Source organism: Mauremys reevesii, linkage group 9, assembly GCF_016161935.1.
Source record: "Mauremys reevesii isolate NIE-2019 linkage group 9, ASM1616193v1, whole genome shotgun sequence".
NCBI lineage: Eukaryota > Metazoa > Chordata > Testudines > Geoemydidae > Mauremys > Mauremys reevesii.
This window is the reverse complement of record NC_052631.1, coordinates 83,043,825-83,060,523: the sequence shown is the minus strand read 5'-3', so window position 1 is coordinate 83,060,523 and position 16,699 is coordinate 83,043,825. Positions and strand designations below refer to the sequence as shown.

General features: G+C 42.9%; 1 protein-coding gene across 1 annotated transcript in view; it reads right to left on the bottom strand.

Moving 5' to 3' along the window:
* LOC120372288 (pre-mRNA 3'-end-processing factor FIP1-like) overlaps positions 1–16,699 on the bottom strand; it is a 32,645-nt gene that overhangs the window by 9,026 nt on the left and 6,920 nt on the right. The window contains exons 5-13 of the mRNA XM_039489268.1: positions 16,465–16,523; positions 15,096–15,206; positions 12,240–12,370; positions 11,107–11,231; positions 8,142–8,247; positions 6,243–6,441; positions 3,865–3,891; positions 1,992–2,049; positions 301–356 (exon numbers count right to left, since the gene is read on the bottom strand). Of these exons, the coding sequence (XP_039345202.1) occupies positions 301–356; positions 1,992–2,049; positions 3,865–3,891; positions 6,243–6,441; positions 8,142–8,247; positions 11,107–11,231; positions 12,240–12,370; positions 15,096–15,206; positions 16,465–16,523 (872 nt within the window). The remainder of the gene's footprint in view (positions 1–300; positions 357–1,991; positions 2,050–3,864; positions 3,892–6,242; positions 6,442–8,141; positions 8,248–11,106; positions 11,232–12,239; positions 12,371–15,095; positions 15,207–16,464; positions 16,524–16,699) is intronic.

Below are 16,699 nucleotides of genomic sequence, written 5' to 3'. Positions count from 1 at the left end.
CTGACATGGGAGTTGGGTACTGAGAGCTGATAAAGGAATGAGAGCTATTTAATTACAAGCATCACCTGGGTCAGAGTCACTTCAGAGAGTGCAGTTGATCTAAGACTGTCTAGAACATTTACTGCTAGGCTCATTACCAACACCCACTGTCAGCGACTGGGCTGTCTGGAGCGCAGACACAGCTTCAAAGGTCACAGTGACAGAGGCATAGGTCAGCCTAGCACAAGGGCAAGTTACCAACAATCCTCTGGCCAGCCCCATGCCCAGTCAGTTCCACCATCCTGCGGCTGCCGTGCTCACCTGCAGAGTTGTATCCAAATGGTGGAGGCTGCCTGTTATTGTAGCCGGCAGGTTGGCTTTGGAGAGAACACAAGGACACCAGTTACTAACATCAGTTACCTGCCATCAGCTTAGCACACAGAGCAGGAACCTGCAATACACTTACTGTTAACTCAATGGAGAGATTAAGACAGGACCTCTCCCCACCCCCCAGATGCCACAAGTCTCCTCTTAACCCCCTTGCTTCTGTTCAACTCCTGAAATCCAAGCTGGGTTCTTCACACCTGCCTGGTCTCCAGGCCAACAAGTTTCCACTCCTGGCTGCTGTAGTTTCCCTCCATGGCCCCGGGTTGAGGCTGGATGTGGGATCTGGCAGCAGGGAGAGGCAGGACAGAGTGGAAGGTCTTGCTGAGAGGATGGAGACCAGAAGGGAGGGACTGGCTCTGGCCAGAAGCCCCGACAGTCTCCCCTCCCTCTAGTCACAGATCCTCCTTCCTCTTTGCCATGATGCCCTGTAGTGGCCATACCAAAATTCAGGAAAATGGTCAGTCTTGAAAAGGCCAGAGGCAGTGTAAAAACAGAAGATCGTGCTAGAAATTAGAAGTTAGGAAAGCTTATCAGAGTCTAAGGAAAGGTTCTACTTAGGTTCACTCATGTTTTGGGCAAAACATTGTGTAAATTCATGTAATATAGGAACGAGTTAGTTCATCTCTAGCGGATGGTGGCAGACAAAGATCCTTTGAGGAAGGCGATTTGAATGAAATGATAAAGATTTTCTTTAATAGCTATAAAGCCACGTGTTATGCTACACTTAAACAATCACATTTTGCCCTCCATAGCATTTTTCATGCAAGGATCTCCAACCTCTTTTTTTTTTTTTTTTTTTTGGGGCGGGGGTAAGGCAATCTGGTAACTTTAGTCATGCAAGATGACCAGAGGTCACATCCTTTCACCTCACAGATGGTTCCCTGAGGCAAGACGTGGTGTGGTGGACTGGGAGCCTGGCAATTTAAGTTATATTCCTGGCTCTGCCATGAGCCTGTTCTGTGTCCTTGGGCAAGACCCTTTGCCTCCACGAGCATTAGTCCTCCGTCGTCCTCCCCAATCTGCATGAGGCTAATAATGCTTCGTAAGAAATAAATTCACAGTAGCAAAGTGCTCTAAGATCCTTGGATGGAAACTGCCAGGGAAATGCAAAATGGTATTATTAAGAACACAGTGAAAGCAACAATACAATTCTGAATACTGGTTGTGAACATACTCCTAGTACGTGTGTGACATGGCAAGATACCAGTAAACTGACAAACCAAGGGCGAAGTTTGTTGCAACAGATTAAAGCCTTGGAGCAAGAGTTCACTGTAAACCTGGCAATTCATGCTCCCCTTCCAAATCAGATGCAGGTTGTAAGTTACTCTACAAATATTCTAAACACAAACCTAGCATTCCCTGATACCATGTGGCCATGCTGATGGGTCCCCTACTACGTAGCACACCTAGTTACAGTATCCCCACATCCTGCTCCTTAAGCTACCTTGATTCTTAGCACTTCTTAAAGATTCTTCGTGTTTCTTAAAACTGTGAAAGAAACAGGATAGCTCCTATTTCCCTCCTATGCCTCCCACTCAGAGTAATTCCATTCTACTGTCTAGCTGCACCTGGCTGCGTAAAACCAGGATGGAAAATTATTTACTCAAAGAAAGCTTCTGCCTTACCCATCAAGTGTTGGAATGAGGAGAGCTGGTGGAGGAGCCAGAGGTGGAGGGAACAGCCCTATAAATAAAAGCAGAGTGTCAAGATGAGGTCGCAGCAGGCTTATGCTGTGGGGCTAGACTCCCCCAGAAATTAGGCAATTAAAGCACAGTTCTACTCTGAACAGTTATGTTGAAATGGCACCTTCTTATTCCACAAACTCACACCCGAGTGTATTCAGAGCCATATGCCCTTACCATTGAACCTCTACTGCTTTTTACTCCTATTTGCCCTACAGAGACAGCACAGCTAAAGAAAAAAGAGCTAGACTCTATTCCGGCTTGCGCATCAACAACAAAATATCAACTCAAGTACAGAGTGAAAATTTCCCCCTACATTAACCCTGTGCAGTCCCATGGAGGACTGAAGGCTTGGCTCTCAGATCCCAGGTTGAAATCCCTAGGGCTGACTGTAAACAGAGTGATGGTTCTATCTGTACAGTGATTTAATGTGACATGCAACACGGAAGCCTACTGTACTCTTTTGGGAAAAATCACTTTTCTGACCATAACTACACTGTAGAAGGCAGAAACCATAGTAGGGCAGAGCACAAACTAGACAGTTAAATGGATGTTAGAAGTCCCCCACATGATCTCTTTCCACTTTCTAAAAGTGACTTGCGTACCTAGGCTTCTAAATCCAACTGACTTTCAAAGTGGCTAAATCACTTTTGAAAATGAGACTTAGGTGATTTTGAAAATTTTACCAGTTTCAAACAACCAAGAAATTCTTGGTTAAGCCATTACCTATGGCAAGGACATCATGCTAAGTGAACTACTGGTTTGTTCCAGTGTAAACATTTGTTTTCGTTGTTTTAAAAGAATGTGTTTTCTTAAGTTATTCTGACACTCAGTCATCAAAATTCCCCCCTTCCCTATTTTTGAAAGATTTTTAATCTGTAGATAATATGACTAGAGAAAGTTGTAACATTTGTGAAACTCATTCATCTAGCACAGTTGCTATTGTTGAGAGAAAGCACTGATACTTATTAGTGTGTCATGCACCTTCCTCTAATTACCACAGAAGCAAAAATTGTGACAGGGTATTTTCCACGCATTACTGTTTTCAGTCCAATTACTATATATGAAGCTTCCACTGTAGCTAAAGCCTTTTCTTTCCCCTCCAGCCCATCACAACTTTAATCTAGATGGAACCAGAATTGCAACTCGCAACAGCAGTGCCCAGAAGTAGGTCGGGATTTGTACTCTGCTTTGCTAGAGGTGGCATTTCCCTAGATCAAGCCCACTATGAGCAGGGTCCATTCAATAACAAAAAGAATCCATTCTGCAATATTGTTTACATTCAGATGAGAAGTTCCAATCAGGATTTGAAGCTCTTCAAAGTTTGGGGCTGTTCCAGCTTGGGCTCAAGCTTATTTTTTACTTTTGGTTTGTTAACGTTCACCAACTCTACTGTATGTCACAGGAAAGAAAACTTCCAGTGAAAACAGCCGTTGTTGCCCCCTTGTTCTCATGCTCTCTCTGAAATCTTACATGAAGCACTTTGATTTGGCAGAAGACTCATCACTATGTGAGATCCCATGATGGCACAAGTTAGGTCTTCTGAAATTTAACCAAGAAGCTTTCATGATGTCCTCTGCCAACCAAAGCTGCTTTCTGGATTATTCTTCCAAGATAAAATGATTGTTTTAAATGGCCCAATGGATCATTATTGTGCTCTATAAGTTAAACAGTTGAAGAAGTTTGAGATTGCACTGCTTATCAGTGCTTATGTTAGCCTAAGTCTGATTGACCTCAAGGTAAGATGCAGCCACACAGTGCTCAGATAGGACTATTCTGACTCACTGCCACTGTTAAAAGCAAATCAAAAGCCTACCTGGAATGGGACCTGGTGGTGGCAAGCCTATGGAAATAAGAAAAACTTAGTGAGAACAACAAGAAATTAACATTATTTTGTTACCACAAGCTAATGAGCCTGGTTTAGTAGTATCCACTTCAAGAAGTTTGTTTGAGACCAGGTATATTTCAGTAAACAGAATATACAGTAAAAACTGTTCACTTCTCTCCCCTCTTCCCCCGCCCCCCCGTAGCCATCATAAAATGAGGCAGTAAAGACCAAGGAGGCTATTATTTCATCCATCACTCAGACAATGCAATAATGTTCTCCATGGATTAGATCCCCTGAAAGCATATTTATTCGGGATCTTCAGAAAAGGAAGCCAGCGAAGAGAGAAGCATTAGTATGATATGCTCTTGCTGACCTCTTCCAGGCAGGAGACTAGCTGCTGCATCCTGGACGAGGTAAAGTGCAAAGTGTGGCCTTCACTTCAGTATTCCAGCCCACCAGTAATAAAGGCACTGATCGCCATGGTGAGGTTGATTGAGTGGAAGAGGCACTGCCTTGTTTGTAGTAAATGGAAAAAGGTGTTTCAGGACATTGCTGATGCTGCTTAGTTAGAAAAAGGAATCAATAGGATTCTGACACTGTGCATGCCCTGGATTGTCAGCAGGCAAATGCCCATGAACAAGCAAGCCATCTTGGTATTTGGCTGCACATTTTTCTAACAGGCTGATCCAAAACTCCACTTGACGTCAATGACCGATATACATGTAAAACAACAGCAGTCCTGAGTCTAACAGTGGTTTTAGCACCAGAGTTTAAGGACTAATTAACTTTCCCCTGAGACACTGACTCATGCAACACTAGGTCAAAGATAAATGAATGACAAACTCTCCATTCAGAGTAAATATTCTAATCTAATCTCTGGACCTGAATCAACACATTTTACAGAACCAGATGTTTTTAAAGAGAGGATTTTGGTTCCTCTCTAGAAAATAAATACTAATCTAACCCCAATTCACATAGGTTATCTCCAGTAAGGTGTGTCACACAGTGCATCAAGTAGCAGAAATGGCAGCAGAACCTGAGACTCCTGACCCTCAGAGCCCTGCTCTTACCACTAGACAATGCTCTTCCCTCAGGAACACAATGCAATCCCTCTATCTAATCAGACCCACTCTAAAGTTAGGTGTGAAGCATACACCCATTCATCACAACAACATTTGTTATACAAGGAACCACCATCCACTTGAAATCTAGTCACTCTAAAAATAAATTTAATAGTTTCAGGTCTACAAATACTTGAGTCCCCCTGCTGAGTGGCTTTACAAGCGCTTTTTCCTTTTGTTGTTAAAATTTCTCTCCCCCTGTTGCTATTGTATAAGATCCATACAAACATCAGAAGAAGGTGACTAGCTGTGCAGGAGAAAGAGAAACTAATTATATGCAAAATAGTGCCAAAGACAAAGGGGGGAGGAGGGGGGAGATATACCCAGACCAAAATAGAGGCCCCTTCCCTCCATCTCATCAGGTTCTAGCCTCCTAGGCATTATAAACACTGTAGGTAAAAAGCGTTCTGGGAGATGCAATTTTTAAGTTAAGTGTGTCTTCTTAAGTGCTGAGTGCACTCTGCACCATGCCTACCTTCTCAATATCTGTAAGGGAGCACAAACTTGGCAACACTGAGGGACACTGACAGCTTGCCAGGAGTCCATGGGAGGCCCCTCATTTGCACACACATTCACACTATTGTCTTAAAAGTGAAAAATAAAATGGGCAGAACTCTAATACCTGCTTACACTCTCAGATGTTTATACAAGTAATATCCCACAGTGACACGAGGTATGATAAAATGTATAGTATACACATGTAGAAGGGATATGAACTTCAGACTTCAAGGGCACACACTAACCACCAACCAACTTGAGTAAGGAAGAAATTTCTCCTCTAAGCAGATTATTCCAGAACAGTCCATTACAGGGTGTCTCACTTTCCTCTGAAATATCTGTCAGACAGGATCCTGGGGCATCTAGATAGCACACTAGTCTGATCCAGTGAGGCAATTCCTATGTTCCTACCTTCTTTCAAAGATTAAGAGAAATTGCTAGTCTACTTATCCATATGTAAGAGGCCAAGCACCATAGTATCCAAGTGACATCAGCGACTGCAACAAAACACAGAGCCATTCAAAGGGAACAGCAGCCCTAAAGAGTTTGAAGGCATATATATCCAAAGGTGGGGGGGGGGGAAGAGAGGAGGTTCCCCAGCTGTCTGAGTTATCTCAGTGATCTGACACATGGCTGCTCAACTGTCCCTTAACATTTCTTAATTATACTAAAGATTCCTTTGATTTCCCCAAGCCTCAGGTACCTGAACTTTACACACCCAGATTAACACATCAAGCAAATACCTACCTGGAGGATGCAGAGGAGGTGGGACAGAAGTAACTGGAGGGGGAGGGTGGAGAAAGTGTGGTGGGGGTGGCCCAGCAATTGGGGGAGGTGGGGGACCTGCTGGTGGTACAAACGGCTGTTGCTGAGGTGGCTGCTGGGGCTGTGATGGTTGCTGGGGCTGCTGTGGGAGTTGTGGCTTATTTCCATGATCTCCAAGAACCTTTAAAACAAAGACAAACAGAAAATAGAAGATGGTATTTTACCCCTTGGAACCTGCAATCAGTGCCCCCTAGTGCTGACAAAAGGGGCATGTGCCACAGAACCCAAGCACCCCAACATTACAGGGAGGGAGGAAGTCGGGGACAGTCTCAGCCTTTTAGACACACTACAGGGGAGATGTCACAAGCTCAGCATGCAAGGAAATGCCCTGTCAACAAACATCTTTGCAAGCATGAACAAGACAAGTGTAGAGTCCAAGTTAGCTACAAATCTACTCCTATGCGAGATACCCCTCCCCAAGGGATGCACAGAATTATGACTGAATGGATCACTTGCACTTAATACCCTTAGGACGAGCCAAAAACCTGATCCCAAGAGCGGCTGGGCACAGCCACTCTTGAGATCAGGCCCCACATCACAGCCCTCAAAATAAGAGCAGCCCCATTCGAGTGGTGATATGCTCTCTTATTAAAGAGACAATTTTGTTCCAAAATTTGTTTTTGAAGTGCATCCAATTTGCTTTCTTCATAAATACAACATGGGGTCAAATTCTGCTCCTAGTTGCATCAGTGTAAACCCACCATCAAAATTAACAGAGCACTGCTGGAGTCACACCAGTCTAATTGGCAAGAGAATTTGGCCGTTTATGTTCACATTGCCACTATTGTAAAGTTCAGTATACAGCATACACCAAAATGATTTGGATATGCAGACACCAGCACTCGGTATGGGGAAGAATAAAAAATAATTTACTAAGCAGATTTAGCCTTGATGCACCACTGGGGCCTACCCTTAGTAAAAGGTTTGTTTGCACTTTCCCAACATTGTTACTTTATAAAAGAAGATTTTTGGGGCTCATGCACACTAGTTTTTTGGGCTGGAGGGGGCAGTTAGAAAAGAATTGTTCTGATCAGAAGGTTCTGGGGACTCTGAAAACCCCTAGCTTCTGTCTGCTGAGAATCCCAGCAGAATATGGGCATTAGGTTGTATATGGAATGACACCACTGAAGTCAATGGAGTTACACTGAAATGAGATGAGAACAGGCCCACAGTTTGTAACTTAATTTTTTTGTCCCTTTTAAAGACATCAAGTTGTGCAGTCCCAACACTTAGACTCTGCAGGGTGAAGAATGTCTGATAATAACTGACATGAATGTTATTTTGAAATTTTGTCATTTTTTAAAAGATACATAAACATTCCCTTGCAGTGTTGGAAACCCCCACACAACAGCACTAGGTTAGAGAAAATGACCAGACTAGTTTTACTGTCCAACATGAGAAAAATGTAATAAGGTAAATGAGAGCAATTAACAGTGAAAGTAAATTGGATTGTTACAATTCTTTCAGGTTTAATAGGAGAACACACTAGTAACAAGGTATGGCTTTAAAAAAAAGGGGAAAAAACACTAACAAATCCATCTAGGAACTTCACCGGGGAGGTGGGAGGGGGAAGAGAGAGAGAGTCTCAATTAGCAGAGTAAGGCTGATACAGTTGAGTTCTCATTCCACCTGCTAGGGGGACACTGGTTTGTGCATATGTTATGATTGGTGATTTATTTTGCAATCTTGACAGTGTTTTTTTTAAAACAAAACCCCATGTTTTACAGAAGTAGACAGTCAGGAAAGTGCAGACAATTGCTCAAGGTTCATCTGAAAGTGCACGGGATATCAAATGTTTGAAGACAGCTTGAAGCTGTTTACCTGAATGGGATTTTCCTCAGAGGCGTGTTTATCGCGGCGTCTTCCTTCTACCCTCCTAATAGTGCCTGCCTGTCCACCAATCACATCAATTGTCCCACCCAGCTTCCTGGTACAAAGTAGATATATCTTCTCAGGTTCAGCACAGAAATTAGAAGTAACAGTTTTTCTTTTCCCCCCCCAACAGAGAGCTCTCTCTCATGCTGGGAGACCTAAAGCAAAAAGGCCAAGTACATTCTTTTCCATCCACAGCAAATCACTCCAGTCAGAGCTCCAACTGACAGGGAAACACAGTAGAAGGGTGGGGAATCCTTTGCTGCATGTGCACAACTTGAGCTCTGGCTGCAGGTAGTGAGTTAGGTCTCTTTAGACACCACTTAGTGCTTGATCCTGAGATGTGAGGAATACTCTACCGGCTTCAGAGGGAGAAGGGGGGTGTTGAACATCTCTCAGGTTCAGACCCTGAAAACTGTCACTCACCTACACTTCAGTAAGACTACTCAAGTGAGTACAGGTTGCAGGATCAGGCCCAATGCCCTTGCAAACAGATCTAGTAGGAGTGGAGAGTGCACAGCACTTGAGGACCTCAGACCAGAGACAGCCCAAAATTTGCACCATTTCATGACGGATCCATGCTAACCCTCATGGACCATCACTCTAAACTAAGCACTCTCTTTGGTTACAATTCTGACTGTAGGACACATTTTTTGCCTCTCTATCCCTAGGCCCAGTCCTCCTCTCAAAGAAGTCAGTTAAAGTTTTACCACTGGCTTCACTGGGAGCAAGACAGGGCCTTATATTAATAAAGGGTGTTTGCATATAAACAGGGGACCAGATTCTGCTGTTGATTACCCTAGCTAGATCAGGATCTTTGTTTCTCAAGAATTTGTATCTTCCTGTTGCTTATTCAAAATCCTATACTGGGGACAACTATTTCCACAGCTGTGATGTCACAAGCACAGGATTTGGAGGATGAATGAGAAGCAGGAGGAGTTAAAGGAATCAAACATTCTAGGTTTATGAAAATATTCTCAGTAATAAAGACCCAGGGACAAGGCAGTTGGGACTCTCTATCTGAATAGACAGATTAGAGTTTCTTGTGCAGAGACAGCAGCTCATGAAGGGTCTGATCCTTTAAAAGATGCAGAGTCCCCCTCCTCCTGAAAGCTGTGAATTTGCCATGACTTTTGTGACAGTAGCTGATGTTAGGACATAAACCCAGGTCTGGGCCATTCTGGCCTGCCCCTTACTGAGTGAAACTCCACCAGGAAATTTCAGTCTGGCTCTACTGGAAAGCCACATGAGCGTTTAACTGTTGAAGTCATTTACTAAAAAGAGTTCACAGTATTTTAACTAACAATAAAGGATACTTGATTCCAAATAATGGGATCCCATTAACTTTTGCATTCTCCCACCCCCCTCAGGTTGTGACTTCTGCACCTTTTGCCTGACAAAACCATTGCAAACAGCACTGCCATAGTCAGCTTCTGCTGCAATCCAACCACAGAGAAGTAGGATCACACCTTACATCTTCTACTGTGAGACAAGCGAGTTACGGAAGGGCCAGAGCTAAACAGAAAACTAGTGAAATTTACTGTCCTTCCCATTTCCATTGTCATTGGAAACAAGACTTTGCAAACACAACCTGCTGATTGTTGAGATACAGTAGCACAACAGATGTCCAATTTCATGGCAATGTATCTTAGTGCCAACAGAGAGACGTGCTGTGTCTATAGCACCAAAGGTATTTAAACACATTGATTTTAATTCAGGTTAATCTCTAGATAAAGCCAATATTGATTCCATGTTAAATTGGACGCTGCTAAATGCGTTAGGGCTAGAATGTATTTTCTTAAAGAAAAAGAAACTTTACAAAGCCCAATAAGGAAAGAAAAGTTTTCATTAATTTCAGTAGGAGCAGGTTGGATTTGCACAGACTTTAGAAAGAATAGCATCACATGCGAGAGCTGGAAAGTAAAGCTGATCAGTCTGATTTCTCTGTCGAGAAAGTGTGAAATGCAAAAAAACCTAACTGCTTAGACAGAAATGAATAAATTGGAACTTTAAAGTTCTTTTTTAATCCAGAATAATTAATTTAATACAGCTCTGAATAATTCAGAGCTAACCCAGAGATCCTCTCTTCTCATTCTACTCAAACTCTCCACTGAAAAGAGTGAGACACAGGTGCAGGACTGGTTCCTAGGTATGATTAGCAGAGGTGTGCAAAACATGGAGTTTTAAAAAAGAAAAATCTGCTTTGGTTTCCTGTAACCAGGTTTCCCAAAGCGCCTTATAAAAAATAATCAGCCATATTGTCAGGAAGGTGACTGTTGTCCAGTACAGGTTTCCAGTTAGAATTACTAAAAGCAATTTTACTTTGTCTAGGCTTTGAACCATTTACAGTCAAGGGAAAAAACACCAAACTGACATCCAACTGATAGCATATGTAACTCATGCTACCTGCAGAGCAGGCAGTTCAAATACCAAGTAGCTCCTCTTGGCCCTTACCAAGGCCTGAGCCAGCTCTGGTTAAAGGCAACGGAATGATTTATTGACTTCAATGGGAGTTGGACCAGGCTTTGAAAGAACCAGCAGCCCAACAAGGGGAAGCTCCATAGCAGGAAGACTTCCTTGTCTTAGCCCTCCTCTGCAAAGCTCCCCTTTGTAAGGCTGGGATCATGCAGCATGGCACCAGGTCTACCTACTCACACAGTGCAACAGTGGGAACACCAACAGGGTAGGGAAATGGAGCTGGGGGAGGTGGGGGTTCCTTAACTACACAGCAGAGTGTCATTGGGAAAGGTGATAACTATTGACTTTCAGGGTAACACCCAATATAGTTTAAAAGTCGCCGCCTTGTTTGGGGTCCATAAGAGACTCAGACAAAGAAATAGCAGGATATCACTTGTCCCATTATTTAATACATTCAAATAGAGAACTCCAGTGCAGTTTCCATACACTCCCTTACCTATTAGGTGGAGGCCCAGCCTTCATCCGCCCTCCTATCAGAGCCACAAAGTCCGTTTTGAATTCTGTTTTGATTATGTTGTTCTCTGGTTCTTTCTCTGCATTTCCTGTCCTTCCTTGCTGAACCTAAAGAATTAAAAAAAAAAAAAAAAAAAAGATTTCTGTCTTTGGTTACCAGCTGAGTTATAAGTCATGAAGATCTGCTCTTCGTAGGAGAAAGAGGCTCCAGTGAGGAGCAAAGCAGAACATTCATCTGCAATGATCCAACTGGACGACAAGGTTCACGCAAAATAAAGATCCAATCTTCAGCCTATTTCACAGTTTTGCAAGTTGAATGCCTTTTCCACTCTTGGCCTACTGTCCCCATTTTTAATTCCCATTAGAAGCCCCAAGATATACCTAACCTGACCGTGGTCCTCTTTTTCCAGTCCTTAACTCAGGGAACTGGAAATTGGATATGGAGGCTTTTCCCTCTAGCTCACCCATTCAAATCCTGCCAAGTGACCAAAAGCTGTTACCATCTGAGGGCCATTCGGTGGCCCATGTGAAATGAGTTTGGTGGCCATGGTGGACAGGAGTCCACATCACAAGAAGTGGCAACAAAACTGGCAAAGTCTCAGCAGAGATGCCAAGAAGCGAACAGGCCAGGGAAACAATGCCCCTCGCATCACAGTTGGCTCCTCAGATCAGACTTAAGTCAATGGTCTGTCAACTCTACACCTCTCACCAGCACTAAATTCACACACACAGGATCCACCAACTTGAGGGCTTTGGCAGTGTTACCAGCCCAGCTCCACAGCCAGACAATCTCGAGGACACAGCCTTCTTTGGGAATACACCTAAGTCTCACCATCCCAGGGGATTTTTATTTGCCATCATGTCGACAATCTCCATGTTTGCTGGAGTGCGTCATTCAACCAGGCAAGAGAACAATTTATTAGCTGAGGGAAGAGTTAAAATGGTCACCTCCACTAAAAAAATGTCCAGGTCCATCGTTCTTGACAGCTTGCCTTTCAGTTAACATTCCAGGATCACATTGCTAAACCAGCTTCCAATTTTAGACTTGCACTTATGTGCCCACAAAATGAGCAGGCTTTTGTGCTGCACCCACACACTGGATAGCAGGTTACTTACTGTGATCTTATTCTCACTGCTGATAGGTGGAGAGGGATCCAGTCCAAGCTGAAGCCTTCGCTGTTTCTCACAGTAAGCTTTCCATGTTTCTTCATTGAATCCATAATTAAAGTAATCAGAAAGGTCAGCACCTGAAAATTAAGCCACAAATCAACAGAGCGACTCAGAGAACACGTGCACTCTCAAATTGCTCCTGAAGTGCTTACATGGAGAATTTAAAATTTCCAATAGAGAATTAGACATGGGGTTGTTCTTCACTTTCTGTTCTGAACTTTGTATAGTGTTGGTGTGAGAGTTTCAAAACTGTTGCATTCCTCCTAAGAGGTGGGTACGTCTTAGTAGGGGCCAAAATATGAAGTGCTCTGGGACTCTTTGGATGCAAAGTTCAACACAAATTCAGGATACTGTGAGAGAGATAACTTATGTGAATTCACAGACAGTTCCTTCAGCAATTTAGTTTTTCATAGTGGAATCCTGTATTAGTCCTTTCATAATTTTATGGAGAAGTATAGTGCTGATGAAAACTAACGGTCAGTGGCACAGATTTTTTCCACCTTTGCTCTGCCAGTGCTTTTCTATTCTGAGCTGGACTGCTCTTTGCTGTTCTGATTAGAGATTCTCTACACCAGGGCCTGCCCATTGTGCTAAACTGCAACCTTTATAACATGGCTTAAATCACACAGACTTATTGTTCAGTTGTGATCCCAACTAGGATTTGAACTGAGGTCTCTCAATGTGCATTAACCCACTATGACATTGGTGATAATTTAAGGGCTTATTAAGGAGAGACTATTTTGCTGACTGATCTTATTGTCTAGGACATAGCCCAGAAGGCTGCCAAGGAAGAGGCTACTGAAGTAGCACAAAGAATATGGGCCGAGCTTGTGCTTTAATTTTACCTCAATTCATACTTCAAATCAATATTATTTTAGGACTATGTGGATCATTCCTGGTCCAGAGATGGGTCAGCAGGACAATAATGATCCCCATGCTTGTATCTCTGAACTTTACTGGTATCACTGCTCTAATTCTGTTCTTTCCTAACTTCTTCTCTTCCTAGTCTCTCTTTCACTTCGTAGTCAAATCCCCTGCAGAAGAAAAGGATAAATTTTCTATTTACATCTACACCAATATCCATTCATCACAAAGTGCCTACTGATCAATACTTTGAAAAAAGTAACACAGTGATTTGAATTTTCCACTGTGTCTCCTACTGCCCTTCATCTCAGGTGGGTGAGATGTATCAAACATATCCCATACGCCGCCTTCCAAAAACACTACTCACACAGCACAACCATATTTTTGAAGGGCAAGTAAAATATTAGCTCCCCGCCATTATACGAAGGAGCAAGTGAGTGGATTATATGCCAAGACTGATAGATTTTCATGTCAATTTTGCACGGCTGCTGTAATAAGTGTTTGGATCTCTCTGGCCTTTAGTTATTTTGTATGAAACACGGCTGAAAAATAGAAAGACTTCACTTCAAGTATTTTATAGTTTGTACATAAGAGTCACTTTGATGTAGAAAATGCCCCAATACAAAACCAAAAGAAACTTCCCATATTTTAATCTTAGCATGTTACATAGCAATTTTTATCTATAGATCTCAGCGTTCTACAAAGGTGAGTATCATTATCCACATAATACAGAGACACAAGCTGAGGCATGGAGAGTAACTCGCCCAGGGTCACACAGGTAGCCAGTGGCAGACCCTGGAGCAGAACCCGTCTTCTGACTCAGAGACTCTTGCCCTGTTGCACACTGGAAGGAAACAACCAATATTTCCTTCCAATGTGTAAATCAAGTTATTTTCCTTACTGGGTTGTTTGGTGGCTTTTTTGATACATCAACTCACATTAGAGATGTTCCTGTCAAGAACTGAGTATGATTGCTTTCCTTAATGATATACATTGATTATGCCCCAACTCCCACTGACAACAATGGGAATTATGTGGTTGAATGCTAACTTGCTAAGAACAAACTATCTATCCCCATGCTCCTTCATGCACCTGGTACTTCCCAACTCAAGTGCTGACATTCCAAAGAAGCACCAATGACAAGGCTGCACAAGGGGTGTCCTTGAGTTTAGCCATGATGGGCTAAAGCATGCCAGTGGCTGTGCATCAAGAGACCACCTCTCACCTACAGCCAAATCCTGATCCCACTGAAGTTAATAACAAAAAGTCCAACTGACTTCAGGATTTGGCCAAATGCTATTATACGGCTACCAGAGTCTCATGTTTTAGAAAACAGAGGTTAATATAAAGACCAGCTACTTTTCTTTAGAAAAGTAAGAAACAGAATACAAGTCTAGCCCAATTTCTTCTGATCACTGCTGAAAGTGGCACATGGCTCAGTAACTCTAGTTAGCATCACTAATTGCTCAGGGTAGGTCCATACTTACCCGCCGGGTCGACGCGGAGAGTTCGACTTCTCGGAGTTCGAACTATCGCGTCTAATCTAATCTAGTCTAATTTAGACGCGATAGTTCGAAATCTGAACGCGCTCCCGTCGACTCCGGAACTCCACCACCGCGAACGGCGGTGGCGGAGTCAACGGGGGAGCCGCGGAGTTCGATCCCACGGCGTCTGGACAGGTAGGAAATTCGAACTAAGGTAGTTCGACTTCAGCTACGCTATTCGCGTAGCTGAAGTCGCGTACCTTAGTTGGACCCCCCCCCCCCCCCCCGTAGTGTAGACCAGGCGTCAGAAGAGGAGTCAGAGGTTGAGCAGTAAGGGTTGTTGGATTTCTCCCTCCATCCCCCAGGGCAGCAACACTTTGACAGAAACTATGCATGAAAAAAAATAAAACAGAACTGCAGAAAATATTTACCACAAGAAACTTTGAGGCCCCACCTGGTTTCCTCCATGGTTTGTCTTCAAACGAATCTAAATCCACTTCTATTACAGGCAATCCATTTATATTCCCTGTGGCATCTAGATCAATACCTTTGGGCTGCAACTTGGCTTTAAAGAGAGAGAAGTTGTTACTGCTTTTAATGCAATGCTTCTAATCCACCAATTTGATGAGCGAATTATTCAGTTTAAAATAGCTATTATCTGCTATGAATTTAACATCAGCTCTGCACTTGCCATTTTCTAAATGTAACCAGATCTAACTTTGTAGTAAAAAAAAAAAAAAAAAAAAACTTTCAGTGACTTGTGAATAGATGGCCATGGTGTTATAGCTACTAAACCTGGAGAGCTGGGAGGCAAAGAAAAAAAGACCTCCAAAATACCAGCACTGTAGATGAACCAAATAAGCCATTTAGGCAGCTATGAGATTTAGCTCAGAAGAAAATATTAACTTTTCTCAAGATCATTCAGTGCAATCCCCCTCCCCCCCCAACAGATGCAGACAGGTCTACTTTTATGTTAGCTTTGGGCTTGATTTTACAACAGGCCAACAATCCATAGGAGCCAATAGGAGTCCCTGGTGCTCAGCACTTTGCAAGAAGAAAAGGACTTTGGCGGCAACTACATCTCCTCAATTCTCCTCAGCCAGAGGGAAGATAATCACCACAAAGGGACTGGGAAAAGGGAAAGCAGGGATTGCAAAAAGACAGTTTCACATACAGAAAGGAAAAGAGGGGTATAAGGGGAGAGGACATATTGAAGAGATATTTTAAATCCAACATATGATGTAAAATATAAAACTGAAGGAGGTACTGAGGGCTGATTCCAGCCAACTGATTAGTTAATGGTCAAGGGCCAGAGTCTTCTGCCCTTACTCCTGGTGATTAATATCTTACACTGCAAGTAGCCCCACTGATCTCAGTAAGCCTATTCATGCAGTGAGGCAACACTCAGTGCAAGCAAGGATAGTAGAAACCAGCCCCAAGCATTAATTCTCAAGTAACATCCTGTCCTGAACAGATGCTATGTTACACACAGATTGTCTTTTTTTCCCCATTTTCAGTTTAAAACAGCAATTACAACCTGGCTGCCTGGCATTTCCAGGTGATCAATTACCAGCTGGCTGTTCCTCCAACACATGTTGGGCCATCAATTCTCCCCAGCCAGCCACTAATCTTTAAGAAACTCACTGCATGGAGCCCACTCTTGCTTTAAAGAAGATTCTCTTTTTGGAGGGTTGTCTGAGTAAGCAATATTTTTAGCTAGCCCAGCCATTCATGCCAGGGACTTCAGCAAAAAGCCTGTGCAAGAAGTTTGAAATACCCCAAAATACAGATGGTAAAATAAATATTATTATGATTATTAATACCTGAAGAGGATGTTCCATAGCCTCTACCTGTTTTTAAGTTTAGATTCATAGGAGTCCCCCTAGATAGAAAAGAATGAGAAGAGATTTGCATCAGTATTGCAATATATGGGTTGATTTTTTTGTTGTACGTTCTAGCCTCAATATAACCCAGCAGACTGGAAGAACATAAAGTGTTGTCCCAACCAACAATGCCCTTTGCCTTATCTGAAGCATCTTTGTGATTTATATTACTTAA